We start from the raw sequence: 17,048 nt of genomic DNA on the forward strand, positions 1-17,048 counted from the left end.
GCATTTGCTTCTTTCTTTCAAGGACTTTGTCTCAGTTTTGGTTGATCCCCAGTGGCCATCTGATGGGAGGCCACCATGTGCCGGGAGCCCAGGACAAGGATCACCAGCGGCCAGCCCCAGAGCGTTGGTCCTCAGGAAGAAAATGTCACCCCGATGGGGCCTTGATACGGCATCAGGACACTCAGCCTCCGAACCGGGAGCCGCTAGATTCCCACTGTTACAGCCAACCCATCACGTGGTATTTGCTAGAGCAATTAGGACATGAAAACACTACTTTTCATTTAACGACAGTGGGACAAGTGCAAAAGCAGAAAGGGGAGAGGTAGTGTGGGCTTGTGTTTGCCAGGATCATGAGCCCAGATTAGCTTCTAGGTTGGGGCAAAGGGCCGAAGGGGGAGGCCGGGCGGGGGCTTGGGGGCCGAGACCTCCTGCTGCACCCACGGGGGCTTCCCTGTGTCTCTGCTTGTGCACCGGCCCCTCCCTCTACAGTCCAGGGGGCGCCCGGAGGGCACGGTTTGTGTCTTCCTGTTGTGGAATCTCCAGTGACTACACAGAGGTTTTAGCAGATTGGGGGACGGACGGCAGGCCCAGGCAAGCGTAAGAAACGAGAGCCACGCAGACCGCAGCCACGCCTCGATGTGGCTTTGATTTCGCAGCCCCTCTGAGATGCTAACTTTATAGACATGGAAACTCGTTTGTAAAAAGGCATTTTACTTTGGTGGTTAACAGGGATAGACCGAGAGAAGCCTCTCAACCCCAGAGAAGGGCTCCACAGAGGCAAGGCCGCGACCTTCCTGCATTCTGGGAATCACCAACGGGGTGAGGGGTTGCTTTGGCTTCAAGGGGTGGAAAACCCAAACCGCCTGTGGCCGGAACGACCTGGGGGCTGCTGCGTCTTCTCGCCACTTGGAGCACAGCCTCTGGAGAGGGAGGTGGCCCTGGCGGTTTCCTCCCCAATAGACCTGGGGCTCTCGGTCGGACGTTGCCGGGAGGGTCACCCTTGGTGACAAAATGTGGCCACACCTGAACAAGGAAGGAAGTGGTCCCGGATGCTGGTGGTTATCGGTCACACTTGGCAACTTTTCCAGTTGTCTTAGCTTTGTGCTTTCAGATTTGCTCTGCCTGATCCTCATTCTAGCTCCTCCTTTCCACAGGTACGAGTGACAGCATCATTGTCATGACAACGAATGGATTTCTTCGTCAAGAACTGAAAATCGAAGAGAACTTTAGAGCAACCTGCACCTCCTTCCTCAGTTTCCAGCTGATGCCCGAGGTACTCCAGAAGCGCACCTGTCTGTGCGGGGCGCGGGCAGCGGGGGGAGGCCGCGCGTGCCCTGCGTGGTGACGGCTCCGCGTTTCAGCAGAAGCAGCTCTGGGCCGTGTGGACAGGACACAGCGAGGTGGGCGTCTGGAGCCTGGAGGACCTCGGCCGGCCCCCACAGAGGATCCCCCTGCAGGACTGCTCTGGGGTCAGCTGCATGATCAGGGTGAAGAAGCAGGTAAGGTAGGGGTGCCCCCACCCCGGCCTCGCCCCCTCGGCTGCGGCCACACTCACGCCTGCCCCCACCTCTGCCCCAAGTGGGAAAAGGCAGCGTCCGGTGCCAGGGGCCTCTCCAGGTGCTGCATGATTAGGAACCACGAGGGGCCCCTTTCCTTTCTCCTTGGCAGATCTGGGTGGGTGCCAGGGGCCTGTCACAGGGACGAGTCAAAGGGAAAATCTACGTGATCGATGCGGAGAGGAAGACTGTGGAAAAGGAGCTGGTGGCCCACGCGGACATGGTGACGACCCTGTGCTCAGCCGAGGACAGATACGTGCTGAGTGGCTCAGGCAGGGAGGAAGGGAAGATCGCCATCTGGAAAGTTGAATAAACATGGGTAAAACCCAACAGAAAGGTGCTCCGCAGCTGGGTGCTGGGAGCCGGCCCAGCCCTGCTGCTGGCGGGTGGGGGGAGGCAGGAAGCTCGGGGCAGGTGGGCACATGCTGGCCGGGTGTGGCCGGGCGTCCCCCGCAGGGCCTCAGCGATGGAACCGGGGGCCCCGCGCTCCCTCTCTCCGACCTTCCAGCTCCGGGACTGAGCCCTGCCCAGCGAGCTCCCCACCTGGGGGCTTCTCCGAGCAGCTGCCGGGCCTCTGGGTCCAGGACCAGGGCTGTCCCAGAGCCCCTGGAAACACGTCTCCCAAACCCCATGGTGGCCTGCACCCCCCAGGTCTGGTTTCGCCTGTCCCCCCACTTTGTTCGTTCATTCGACAAGGGCCGGTTGAGCCCAGGTTTACGCTGGGCCCCGAGCGTGTGCAGATGACCTGGGGAGTCCTCCAGCTGCGCGGTGATTTCCAGTCTCCAGTGAGGCTTAGAAAAGCCGGGTTATGGCCTTTTAAGGCCACCAGGCCGTGGCTGAACCAGCTTGGGCCCGCCCAGGAGGGCGGCACAGCCCAGGCAAGCTCCGCCTTTTTTCTTTTTCTTTTTAATTAATGCAAAATTTTTATAATAAACCTGAGACCCTTTTTCTACCAAAGATAACAGAAGTAATTTTTAAGAGACAAATCTGCATTGAAAATATTATGTATTATCTATTGGCCAGTAAAGTCACCACCACATCATCCTGTACATCTGAATTGCACACACACGTGTACGTATATAGAGATGGTGCGACACCATTTAACTGGAAGAGACCTTATGAGCTCTGAAATGACTGAGTACCTGCAGGAACAGGAGTTGCACATCTTTATCCTCCTGCGGAGACTGCATTCCTTAAAGGTTCTGTACGAAGGCCTCGGCGAGGATGTGGGACAGGGACAGCTGAGGGCTGCTGCCCGTCTCCCTCTGGACATAGCCGAGTGCTTGGCCACGGAGCCGCCACTGGCCCTGGGTCTCAGGACTCCAGCCAGGCCCAGGCCATGTGCCCTGGGAGGTTCCGAGGTCCTCTGCCAGCCTCCCCAAACAGGCCAAACCTGAGAAGCAGTATTTGCATTGTTTCCAGAATTGACACTGCGGCTGGGCCCCTGGCCTGGAGCCATGCGTGGTGGACTGATTGTCTCCCAAGGCTTGGCGTGAGTAGCTGCCAGCTTCCTGGGGAGTTCTGGGGAAAGGGGCAGGGAGCGGCCAGGCAGCCCAACCCCACCCTGGCGTCTGTGCAGCTGGGCAGGGTCCAGCCTCTGACGGCTGCCAGCACCGAAGAGCAGAGGTTGACTTTTGCTTTTACAAACAAATTTAAAGTTACAGCAAAAGCCTGGCAGAAATACATTTATAAGCTCTTTAGTCATTCCACATGTAACTAGATAGTTTAAGCCTTTGGTAATAAATTATTTTGATTAATAAATGCTGGTGTCCACTTTCCTTACTTTATACGATGTGTGTTGGTAGACAAGGTCTGAAATCATAAGCTCAAATCAAGTTATTTTCATGCAGGGTTTTCATTTCCTCTATCTGTGGTAATAATGTCCAAGATCTTCTCTGACAGTGAATGCATTTGAAACCACCAGTGCAGAAAAACTAGAGGCTTTTAGGAAATGTCGTTTATGTAAAAGAGAAGAAGAAGTGAACAGTTAAAAGTGGAATCAGTGGCTGAGAGCAAGTGTGTGGTTCGATATTTATGTAAATAGAATCCTAGTCTGTGTGTTTGCTGAAACGAAAAGCCTCCAGTTTTCCTCTGTGCTTTGAAGACACCATTATGAATGATTTATCATGGGAAGGGCCAAGAGAAGCTTGAATTCATTAGATTGCAATGGCTTCACAGCTTCAGCTTTAGCAACCTGAATTAAATTGGTACAACAAAAATGTTTATCGTGAAGTAGAAACCAATATTTGATTCTAATATAATTTTAGCTCTCTGGCCGTATTTCAGAAAATAGAAAAGCAAGCTGCTTTTGGGGCTGGCACTGCCCACACCACCGAGCAGAAGCTTGCCCCGAATCCTTTATTGCTGCAGAGGCTGCAAAGAGTATCCTATGGGGTGTGTATGACCTGTTCTCTGAAGACGTGCAAGCATCAGCTTTTCTCAAATTTACAGCCCCAGCGTGGTGGTTCGAAGCTGTATGGAACCCAGGAAAACATCTTAAATGTAATCCACTCCTGTGGGTGTGGACGTGTTGTGAGTAGGCCCTCTTGGTGAGGCTGCTTCAGTTAGGAAGGGGGGCCCACTCCGTCAGGATGGAGCCCTGAATCAGCGCACTGAAATTCAGACACAGAGAGGAAGCCACAGAGGCGGCAGCCAGAACCCGGAACCAGCAGAATCCAGCACAGAAGGGGGAGGCCGGGAGAGGCTGTCACCTGCCCTGCCGTGTGACAGGAGCCCGGGGCCGCCGGCAGCCTGCCCCAGAACCCTGGGCTTCAGGAAGAGAGCATTGCCTGGATCTGGATTTTCCTTTTAGCCTCAAAACCGTAAGCACATAAATTCCCATTGTTTAACCTGACCCAATTTCACAGTATTTGCTTCAACAGCCTAGGAAACAGAAACACCTTGGAATTGGATGCGATCACAACAGCTGAATTAAAAACGAAATGATTTAAATCCATTTCCAGAGGACTCCTTAGGAAGATGGGAGAATGCTCTCCAGGTTGCCCCATTCTCTGTGCTCCCTGGGAGTGCTTCATGGGATTCTCCAGGAGGGGCCCTGGGGGAGGCAGGTGGGCCTACCTGAGGACCTGGCCATGGGACCCCAGCCCTCTATAAAGTGAGATGGTTCCTTCTTGCAGAGCTGTTGTGGGGACTGAGTGAGAAGGAATGACTCAGAGCACGTTCAATCCCAGCTGCCTGCAGCACTTTCGTGAAAGATGGGAAATAAACATGCAACAGCTACTTTAGTGCACTGAATGGTGGCCTTCCAAAAGATACGTCCACATAGGCTAACCCCCAGAATCTGTATGACTTGATTTGGGAAAAGGGTCTATGCAGATGTAATTAAGTCACAGACCTCAAGATGAAGTTATCCAGATTTGGGGCAGGCCCTAAATCCAGTGACAGGTGTCCTTACAAGAGGGCCCCATCCTGATCAAGGTGGTCGAGAGAGAAGACTTGAACAGCAAGCAAGAACCAGCAACAATATCTTCCTCAGAAGCTCTAGAAAACAGTTAAAGGGTTCCAGTAACAGAGTGAGTGCTCAATCAAGCAAAAAGCACCTAACAATGGTGGGATCTCCTGGCACCCTTGCCGGCCCCTCCTGTGCCCTGCCGCCAGCTCGGTGTGGGGCTGGCACATGCTTCCAGTGTGGGTCTCTGGTCCTGATCCTGGAGGGAGCTGAGTAACCTTTGTGCGCACACCAGGGTACAGGCATGTCTGAGCCCGTGTGGCTGGGGACAGCCTGAGGACTGACCCAGTCACCTGGCACCGGCTCATCATCTCAGAACAGCCCTCCTACAAAATACTGCAGGAGAACAGGCAAGCCCTAGCTGCCTGAGGCAAAGGTTTGCTGGTTACAGGACAGACAGTGCAGCCCTCTGGTCTGTGGGAAACACTGTTCCTTAGGGGAATGAGGACATTCATTATATCCATGGAAATGGGGAGGGGGGTGTCCTAGGGCCACACACACATGCCCAGGACAAAATGCATGTGCAGAAAAGGCCGAGAGAACCCTACACTTTTGCCTCAGGCTGTTCTCTCAAGTCATCACTCGGACAGCTAGTCTCAGGGAGCGCACTGGCACAGGCCAGTCTTGCAAGGACTGGGAAAGGTGTTTTCTGTTTCCTTGTCATAGCCCTTGGCAGTCAAGGAGAGCTCTGTCATAATGCTGTGTGGAAACAGAGACCTCAACTTCTACATTCCAGAGAGAACACATCAAAATGTGCAAACTGCAATGACAGATTATAAAACACAGAAAGAAAAAGGAAGCGATGGCCCATGCAAAGAAGAATAATATTCACACATTAGAAACTACCAATGAGGAGAGCTAGACCTGGGACATTCCAGGCAAAGACCTCAAAAAAAATGGTCCTAAACAGGCTTGAAGAGCTAAAGGAAAAACACAAAGAACTAAAGGACATCAAGAAAATGACCGATGAATACAAAGAGAGTATCAATAAAGAGAAAGCATGAAAAGAACCAGAGTTGAAGACCACAGTAACTAAAACAGAAAGTTCCCCAGAGGGGTTCAACATCAGATTGGAGCTGGCAGAAGAAAAAAATCAGTGAATTTGAAGATACGACTATTGACACTACTCAGTCTGAGCAGCAAGGAAAAAAAAAAAAAAGAATGAAGACAAGTGAGGAGCCTGAGAGCCTCCGGGACACCATCCAGTGCACCAATATATGCACTGTGGGAGTCCCAGAGGGAGAAAGAAAGGGGCAGAAATAATAGTCAAAGAAATAACAGCGAAAAACTTACCAAATTTAACGAAAAACGTGAACAAACACATCCAAGACATTCAACAAACTCCCTAAACCAAGCTATATCGCAATCAAACTGTTGAATGCCAGAGATAAAAAATTCTGAAAGGTGCAAGAAAGAAGCAATATGCACATCCCAGGGAACCTCAGGAAGATTACGTACCATTTCCTCATGAGAAACCATGGCAGCAAGAAGGCAGTGGGATGACATATAAAGTGCTGAAAAGAAAAAAACTGCCAGTCAAGAATTCTATATCCAGTGAAACTGTCTTTCAAAACTGAAGAAGAGATTCCCAGATAAACTAAAGCTGATGTTGCCTGTACCACGACACCAACCCTAGAAGAAATGCCCAAGGAAGTTCTTCAGGCTGAAAGAAAAGGACACTGGACAATAGGTCAGAAGCTGAGTGAAGAAATAAAAGTCTCCATTAAACGTAACAAGATGGGTTAATATAAATGCCGGTACTGTGTTGTTTTTGGTAACTTCACTTTTTACTTCTGATAGGATCTAAAATGCAAATGCATAAAAAACAATGATAAATCAATGGCTTTGAACTCATAAATGTATAAACATGTAATTTGTGACAAAAACTATATAAAGGTGAGGGGTAGAGGTATGGAGACATAGATTGTCTATGCTGTTGAAGTTACACTGGTATCAAACTAAACAAGATTGTTATTGCTTTAGTATGTTAAATTTTAAGTTCCATGGTAACCACAAAGAAAATATCAGAAAAATAGGCACAGAAGGAAATGAGAACAGATTCTAAAAAGTTCACTCCAATATATCAACTAAATATAAAAATAAGCAGTAATGGAAGAATTGAGGTGCAAAAAAGATACAAAACTTATAGAAGTCCTGCATTATCAGTTGTTACTTTAAATGTAAATGGGGTAAACTTTCCTGTCAAAAGGCAAACATTAGCAGAATGGATTAAAAAGTATAACCCAACTATATCATATTTTTAAGACACTCACCTTAAATTCAAAGACACTAGGCTGACTCTACCATAAGTTTTACCCTTGGGAAGACGGTTGCTGCAAAGGAGAGGCTAGGCCTCCCTATATTTGTGCCTAAGAGTCTCCTCCTGAATGCCTCTTTGTTGCTCAGATGTGGCCCTCTCTCTCTGGCTAAGCCAACTTGAAAGGTGAAATCACTGCCCTCCCCCCTACGTGGGATCAGACACCCAGGGAAGTGAATCTCCCTGGCAACGTAGAATATGACTCCCGGGGAGGAATGTAGACCCGGCATCGTGGGACGGAGAACATCTTCTTAACCAAAAGGGGGATGTGAAAGGAAATGAAATAAGCTTCAGTGGCAGAGAGATTCCAAAACGAGCCGAGAGATCACTCTGGTGGGCACTCTTACGCACACTTTAGACAACCCTTTTTAGGTTCTAAAGAATTGGGGTAGCTGGTGGTGGATACCTGAAACTATCAAACTACAACCCAGAACCCATGAATCTCGAAGACAGTTGTATAAAAATGTAGCTTATGAGGGGTGACAATGGGATTGGGAAAGCCATAAGGACCAAACTCCACTTTGTCTAGTTTATGGATGGATGTGTAGAAAAGTAGGGGAAGGAAACAAACAGACAAAGGTACCCAGTGTTCTTTTTTACTTCAATTGCTCTTTTTCACTCTAATTATTATTCTTGTTATTTTTGTGTGTGTGCTAATGAAGGTGTCAGGGATTGATTTAGGTGATGAATGTACAACTATGTAATGGTACTGTAAACAATCGAAAGTACAATTTGTTTTGTATGATTGCGTGGTATGTGAATATATCTCAATAAAATGATGATTTAAAAAAAAAAAAAGACACTAGGCTGAAAGTAAAAGGATTGAAAAAATATGCCAAACAAAAGAGAATGTGGGTAGTCATACTAATATCTGAAAAAAACGAGTTTTAAGTTGAAAACTATAAGGCAAAAAGAAGGGTACTATATATTAACAGAAGGATCAATTCATCAAGAAGATATAATGATTATACACATAAATGCACTTAACAGAGTTCCAAAATATATGAAGCAAACATTACAGATTTGAAGGGAGAAATAGACAGTTCTACATTAATAGTATGAGACTTCAATACACCACTTTCAGTAATGGATAGAACATCTAGAAAAATAAGAAGGAAACAGATGACTTGAACAACACTATAAACCAATTAGACTTGGCAGAGACATATAGGACATTCAACAACAGCAAAGTATACATTCCCAAGAGCACATGGATCATTCTCTAGGATAAACCATACGTCAGGTCACAAAACAAGTCTCATTCATTTTTAAAAGATTGAAAGCACATGAAGTATCTTCTCCAACCACAGTGAATTTAAGCTAGGAATCGATGAGAGGGAGAACTGGAAAATTCACATGTATGTGGAAATTAAACAATACACTCTTAAACAGTCAGTGGGTCAAAGAAGAAATCACAAGTACAATAAAGAAATATCTTGAGATAAATGAAAATGAGAACACAACTTATCGGATGCAGCAAGGGCAGTGCTGAGAGGGAAATCTGTCATTCTAAATATTTACATTAAAAAAAGAAGAAAAATCTCAAATCAGTAACCTAATCCCACACCAGAGGAACCAGAAAAAGAAGAGCAAACTAAACCCAAAATGAGTTTAAGGAAGGAAATAATAATGATTACAGCTGAGATAAATGACATAGAGAATAGAAAAACGAGAGAGAAAATCAAAGCAACCAAAAGTTGATTCTCTGAAAAGATCAATAAAACCAACAACAAAGGAAGAGAGAGGATGCAAGTAACACAAATCTGAAATGAGAGGGTGGATGTTACTATCACTCTTACAGACATAAAAAGGATTATAAGAGGATTATGAACAATTGTACGCCAACAAATTGCACAGCCAAGGTGAAGTGGACAAATACCGTGAAACACTGACTCAAAAAGAAATAGAAGATCTCAACAGACCAGCAATAAGTGTGATGGCTGCGTTCATGTGTCAACTTGGCCAGGCGATGGCACCCAGCTGTCTGGTCAAGCAAGCACTGGCCTAACCATTGTTGTGACGACGTTTGTGGCTGGTTAATAAACCAACAGCCTGGTTTATTAAATCATCAGACAATTGGCTGCAACTATGACTGATGACTCAGTGAAGGGCGTGTCTTCCACAATGAGAGAATGCAGTTGGCTGGATTTAATCCAATCAATCAGTAGAAGACTTTTAAGCGAGACAGATAGAGGACCTTCACTTCTTCGGCTAATCAGCGAAGCGTTTCCTGAGGAGTTCGTCAAAGTTGCCAGTTTGTTTCCTGAGGAGTTCATCGAACATCTTCACTGGAGTTGCCAGTTTGCTGCCTGCCCTAAGGAATTTGGACTCGTGCATCCCCACAGCTGCATGAGTCACTTTTATCTTATATTCATAGATATCTCTCATTGATTCTGTTTCCCTAGAGAACCGTAACTAATACAGTAAGTAAAGAAATCGAATCAGTAACCAAAAACCTCCAACAAGGAAAAGTCCAACCAGATGGCTTCATGGGTGAATTTTACCAAACATTCAAAGAAGAATTAATAACAATCCTTTTAAAATTCTTTCAAAAAATTAAAGAGGAAAGAAAACTTCCTAATTTATTCTATGAGGCAAGCATTACCCTAATACCAAAGCCACTCAGAAATATCACAAGAAAATTAATGACCAATATTCTTTATGAATATAGATGTGTCTTAGTTTGCTAATGCTGCAGAATGCAAAACACCAGAGATGGACTGGCTTTTATAAAAAGGGGGTTTATTTGGCTATACAGTTACAGTCTTAAGGCCATAAAGTGTCCAAGGTAACACATCAGTAATCAGGTACCTTCACTGGAGGATGGCAAATGGCGTCCGGGAAACCTCTGTTAGCTGGGAAGGCACGTGGCTGGCGTCTGCTCCAAAGTTCTGGTTTCAGAATGGCTTTCTCCCAGGACATTCCTCTCTAGCAAGCTTGCTTCTCTTCAAAACGTCACTCACAGCTGCACTCCGTTCAGTCTCTTTGAGTCAGCATGTTTTATATGGCTCCACTGATCAAGGCCCACCCTGAATGGATGGGGTCACACCTCCATGGGAGTATCCCACCAAAGTCACCACCCACAGCTGGGTGGGGCACATTCCAAGCAAATCTAACCAGCACCAAAACATCTGTCCCACAAGACCACAAAGATAATGGCATTTGGGGGACACAATACATTCAAACCGGCACAAGATGCAACAAAAGACTAGGAAACCAAATCCAACTGCACATTAAAAGGATCAAACACCATGATCTAGTGGTGGTTCAACATAAAATGAATGTAATGTACCACATTAAGAAAGAAAAAGAACACATGATCATCTTGTTCGATGCAGAAAAGACATGTAACAAAACCTAGCACCCATTCTTGAAAAAAAAAATGCAGGAAGCTAGGCATAGAAGGGAACATCAACATAATAAAGGGTATATATGAAAAATCCACAGCTAAAATCATATTCAATGGTGAAGACAGGAAGCTTTCCTCCTAAGATCAGGAACAAGACAAGGACATGTGCTATCACCTTTGCTATTCAACATTGTACTGGAAATGCCAGGCAAGATAAAGAAATAAAGAGCTCCCAAATTGGAAAGGAAGAAATAAAACTATCCCTGCTCACAGATGGCAGGATCCTACATATAGAAAATCCAAAAGAATCTGCAAGAAAGTTACTAGAGCTAATCTCTAAATTCAGCAAACTGCCAGGGTATAAGATCAATACATAAAAATCAGATGTGTTTCTATATACTACCAATGAACAATCTGAATAGGAAATCAAGGAATGAAAACAGCTCCATTTACAATAACTGAGAGAATCAAATATCTAGGAATACACTTAACCAAGGAGGTAAAGGGATTTGTATCTAGGGAACTACTAATCATTACTGAAAGAAATTAAAGCAAACCTAAATCAATAGAAATCTATTTCATGCTCATAGAATGGAAGGCTTAATATCATTAAGATGTGCTGGTTTGTATATACTATGGCCCCCAGAAAAAGCCATGTTCTTTGATGCAGTTTTGTGGGGGCAGACGTATTAAGTGTTGATTATGTTGGAATCTTTGAGTGTTTCCATGGAGATGTGACTCAATCAACTGTGGGCAAGACCTTTGATTGGATAATTTCCATGGAGGCGTTATCCCACCCATTCAGGGTGGGTCTGAATTAAATCACTGGAGCCATATAAAACAGTTCACAAACAGAAGGAGCTCAAGAGCAACTGAGATTGACATTTTGGAGAGAAGCTGCAGCTAAGAGACAGATTTTAAAGATAGCCGTTGGAAGCTGACACTGACATTTTGGAGAATGCCATTTTGAAATCACAACCTGGAAGCAAGCTGATGCCAGCCACATGCCTGCCCAGCTAACAGAGGTTTTCAGACGCCATCGGCCATCCTTCAGTGAAGGTACCCGATTGCTGATGCCTTACCTTGGACACTTTATGGCCTTAAGACTGTAACTTTGTAACCAAATAAACCCCCTTTATAAAAGCCAATCCATTTCTGGTATTTTGCATAATGACAGCATTAGCAAACTGGAACAGATGTCAAAATTCCCCCTAATGATTTATAGATTTAACACAACCCCAATCAAAATTCCAAATGCCTTCTTTGCAGAAATGGAAAAGTTAATCATCAAATTCATATGGATGGGCAAGGGACCGCAAATAGTCCAAAACATCTTGAGAAGGAAGAAAATAGTTGGAAGATTCACATTTCCAGATTTCAAAACTTATTACAAAGCTAGAGTAATCAAAAGAGTGTGGTACTGGCACAAGGCAAATATATAGATCAACAGAATATAATTGAGAGCACAGAAATAATCCCACATATCTATAGGCAACTGATTTTTGACAAGGGAGCCAAATCAACTCAATGGGGAAAGAATAGTCTTTTCAGCAAATAGTGCTGGGAAAACAGGATATCCACATGCAAAAGAATGAAAGTGGGCCTTCACCTCTCAGCATACACAAAAATTAATTCAAAATGGCCACAGACCTAAGTATAAGAGCTGATACCATAAAACCCTTACAAGAAAACATAAGGAAATAGCTTCAGGACCTTGTAGTAGACCATGGATTTTTAGACTTTATTCCAAAAAGCATGAGCAACAGAAGAAAAAATAGATAAAATGGACTTTCTCAAAATTTTAAAATTTTTGCATCAAAGGACATTATCAAGAAAGTGAAAAGAGAAGCTACAGAATGGGAGAAATTAGTTAGAAATCATATATCTGATAAGGATTTAATATCCAGACTATATAAAGAACTTTAACTCAACAGCAAAAAGACAAACAGCCCAATTTAAAAGTGGGTCAAGACTCGGGCAAGATGGCGGCATAGAGAAGAGTGGAAGCTAAGTAGTCCCCCTGGAACAACTACAAAAAACCAGAAACAACTAGTAAATAATCCAGAATAACTGCGGGGGGACAAACGAGACCATCCACTCATCCTACACCAGCCTGAATTGGGAGGAATGCCCGAGAACACAGCATAAAATCTGTAAGTAAAACCTGCGGAACCAAGTCGTGAGACCCCCTCCCCCATAGCCCAAGCTGCAAAGCCGTGTGGTGCCAGAGAGAAGCTCTCTCCCAGCAAGCGAATATGGCTCTGCTGAGCTCCAACTGGGGTTTTAAGTAGCGAGTGTAAACTGCTCACTACAGGTACGCATCCCCAAAAAACAGACAGAGGCTATGGGTGACGACTAACCTGGGAGAGCCGGAGGGTCACCTTGGACTGGGTCTGAAGGGGACTATCTGTTTCTTTTTTGGCTCAGTGGAGAAAGCCCCAGTCATATTCAGTTTCCAGGGCTGTGACTTGGGGAAGGGCGGAGACAGCACAAGCAGAGAGTGAGACCATTGAAATGCTAATGACCTCCACCTGGGGGGTCTGTCTTCTCTAGGAGGAAAGGGGTGGGGCCCTTTCCATTCAGAACCAGACCCCAGAGCCTGGGGGAACACGGCCATACCTCCTCACACCAGTCAAGAATTATAGGCTAACAGGCGTCACCTGCTGGGCAGAAAAGCACAGTGACCCGAGGCATCAAAGGGTGGAGCAATTTTCTAAGACACACCTGCAGGGAAACCAGATACTGAATATTTCTTCCCTCTGGGACCTGAGCCTGTTCTGGTCTGGGAAAACCTGATTTGGATAACCAAGGAAACCATGCCTAGACAACAGAAAATTACAACCTACACTAAGAAAAACAAAGTTATGGTCCAGTCAAAGGAACAAACGTACACTTCAACTGAGATACAGGAATTTAAACAACTAATGCTAAATCAGTTCAAAAAGTTTAGAGAAGATATTGCAAAAGAGATAGAGACTGTAAAGGAAGCACTGGACATGTATGCGGCAGAAATCAAAAGTTCAAAAAAACAACTAGAAGAATCTATGGAAATGAAAGGCACAACACAAGAGATGAAAGACACAATGGAAACATACAACAGCAGATCTCAAGAGGCAGAAGAAAACACCCAGGAACTGGAGAACAAAACACCTGAAAGCCTACACGCAAAGGAGCAGATGGAGAAAAGAATGAAAAAATATGAGCAACGTCTCCGGGAACTCAAGGATGAAACAAAGTACAATAATGTACATATCATTGGTGTCCCAGAAGGAGAAGAGAAGGGAAAGGGGGCAGAAGCAAAAATAGAGGAAATAATTAATGAAAATTTCCCATCTCTTATGAAAGACATAAAATTACAGATCCAAGAAGCGCAGCGTACTCCAGACAGAAGAGATATGAATAGGCCTACGCCAAGACACTTAATAATCAGATTATCAAATGTCAAAGACAAAGAGAGAATCCTGAAAGCAGCAAGAGAAAAGCGATCCATTACATACAAAGGAAGCTTCATAAGACTATGTGCGGATCTCTCAGCAGAAACCATGGAGGCAAGAAGGAAGTGGTGTGATATATTTAAGATACTGAAAGGGAAAAACCGCCAACCAAGAATCCTGTATCCAGCAAAGCTGTCCTTCAAATATGAGGAAGAGCTCAAAATATTTTCTGACAAACAGACAATGAGAGACTTTGTGAACAAGACACCTGCCCTACAGGAAATACTAAAGGGAGCACTACAGGGTGATAGAAGACAGGAGTGCATGGTTTGGAACACAATTTGGGGAGATGGTAGCACAACAATGTAAGTACACTGAACAAAGGTAACTATGAATACGGTTGAGAGAGGAAGGTGGGGAGCATGTGAGACATCACAAAAAAGGAGGAAAGATAACGACTGGGACTGTGTAACTTGGTGAAATCTAGAGTGTTCAACAATTGTGATAAAATGTACAAATATGTTCTTTTACGAGGGAGAACAAGCAAATGTCAACCTTGCAAGGTGTTAAAAATGGGGAGGCATTGGGGGAGGGATGCAATCAGCATAAACTACAGACTGTAACTAATAGAATCATTGTATTATGCTTCCTTTAATGTAACAAAGGTGATATACCAAGGTGAATGCAGATAAGAGGGGGGGATAGGGGAGGCATGTTAGACACTTGACATTGGTGGTATTGTCTGATTCTTTATTCTACTTTGATTTAAGGTTATTTTTCCTTTTGCTGCTTCCTAGCCGTCATTTTTTTTCCTCTTTCTTTTGCCTCTCTACCTTCTTTGACTCTCCCTCCTGCCCTGTGGAAGAAATGTAGATGCTCTTATATAGATAGTGGTGAAGGTGGTGAACACATAAATGTATGACCAGGCAGAAAACCACAGATTATTTACTTGGGATGGAATGTATGGTGAGTGAACAAAACCATATTAAAAAAAAAATGGGTTGATGACAAAACCTCGAGGGCAATATACTGAGTGAAATAAGCCAGACACATTAGGACAATTATTACAGGGTCTCACTGACAGGAACTAATTATAATATGTAAACTCATAGACATGAAATATAAGGTACGAAGATATAGGACGAGGCTTAAGAATGGGGAGTGGTTGCTTAGTATAAGCAGGATGTTCAACTAGGATGAACATAAATGTTTGGAAATGAACAGGGGTGTCGGTAGCAAGATGTGAGAATAACTAACAGCGCCAAATGGTGTGTGAATGAGGTGGAAAGGGGAAGCTCAGAGTCATATATGTCACCAGAAGGAAAGTTGGAGGTCAAAAGATGGGAATGTATAAAACTGAATCCTATGGTGGGCAATGTCCATGATCAACTGTACAAATACTAGAAATCACTTCCATGAACCAGAACAAATGTATGACAATGCAATTAGAAGTTAATAATAGAGGGGCATGTAGGGAAGAACTATACACCTATTACAAACTATATACTACAGTTAGTAGTATTTCAACATTTTTTCATAAACAGTAACAAACGTACTATATCAATACTAGGAGTCAACAATTGAGGGGGGTTGGTTAGGGATAGTGGAGGATTAGAGTTTCCTTTTCTTTTTTTCTTTTTTCATCTTTCACTTTATTTCTTGTCTGGAGTAATGAAAAGTTTCTAAAAATTGAGCAAAAAGTGTGATGGATGCACAGCTGTATGAGGGTACCCAGGGGCAAGTGATTGTACACTTTGGATCTTTGGATAATTGTAGGGTATCTGAACAATCTCAATAAAAATGAAAAAAAAAAGAAAAAGAAAAAAAAAAAGTGCGTCAAGGATTTGAATAGACAGTTCTCCAAAGAAGATATTCAAATGGCCAGTAAGTATATGAAAAGATGCTTAATATCATTAGCCATTACAGAAATGCAAATTAAAACTACAAAATACCATTTCACACTCACTAGGTTGGCTTTTCACTGAAAATAACAAGTGTTGGCAAGGATGCGGGGAAATAGGAACCCTCGAACACTGTTGGTGGGAAGGTAAGATGGTGCAGCCACTGTGGAAGACAGTTTGGCGGTTCCTCAGAGAGTTGAACGTAGAATTACTGTATGACCTGGCAGATTCACACCCCAAAGAATAGATGTATACCCCAAAGAACTGCAAGCAGGGACTTGGTCAGATATTGTACAACAATATTTTTTGCAGCATTATTCACAGTAGCCCAAAGGTAAAAGCAACCCACGTGTCCATCAACAGGTGAATGAATTAAAAAATGTGGTATTTACATGTTATGAAATATTATTCAGCCATAAAAAGAAATGCGTATTGGTACATGCTACAACATGGATGATCCTTGAAGACATCATGTTGAGTGAAATAAGCCAGACACAAAAGGACAAATACTGTATAATTTCTTTTATATTAAATAGTTAGAATAAGAAAACTCATAGAGACAGAAAGCAGTATATTTGTTACCAGGGGAAGGGGAGGAAGGAATGGGGAGTTACTGATAAAGGAGTATGAGTTTTGTTTTGGGATGATGAAAATAATCAGGAAACAGTGATGAAAGTTACACTGTATTATCAATGTACTTAATGTCAAAGAATTGTCCACTTAAAATTATTTTTATGTTATATTTTACCACAATTAAAAATGAACATATAAAAATGGGCAAAGGACTTGAATAGACATTTTACCAAAGATACAAATGGCCAATAAGCACATGAAAAGATGCTCGATATCATTAGCCATTAGGGAAATGCAACTCAAAACCACAATGCGATACCACTTCATACCACTAGGATGGCTATTAATTGAAAAATGGAAAACAACAGGTATTGATGAGAATGAAGAGAAATTGGAACAACCGTCCATTATCAGTCAAATATAAAATGGTGCAGATGCTTGGAAAACAG

The 17,048-nt window shown here is 44.0% G+C and overlaps 1 protein-coding gene across 8 annotated transcripts in view; it reads left to right on the top strand.

Moving 5' to 3' along the window:
- The window catches only part of DENND3 (DENN domain containing 3), a 77,770-nt gene extending 70,658 nt beyond the window's left edge, over window positions 1-7,112 (top strand). The window contains exons 21-23 of one of the 8 annotated variants that reach the window (XM_037803613.1): window positions 1,155-1,273; window positions 1,362-1,499; window positions 1,669-7,112. In XM_037803613.1, the coding sequence (XP_037659541.1) occupies window positions 1,155-1,273; window positions 1,362-1,499; window positions 1,669-1,869 (458 nt within the window). In that variant the 3' untranslated portion in view covers window positions 1,870-7,112. The other 7 variants (XM_037803615.1, XM_037803614.1, XR_005211737.1 and 4 more) reach the window with 7 other exon arrangements.
- Window positions 7,113-17,048: the final 9,936 nt, after the last annotated feature.

The sequence above is a fragment of the Choloepus didactylus genome, chromosome 14 (assembly GCF_015220235.1).
Source record: "Choloepus didactylus isolate mChoDid1 chromosome 14, mChoDid1.pri, whole genome shotgun sequence".
NCBI lineage: Eukaryota > Metazoa > Chordata > Mammalia > Pilosa > Megalonychidae > Choloepus > Choloepus didactylus.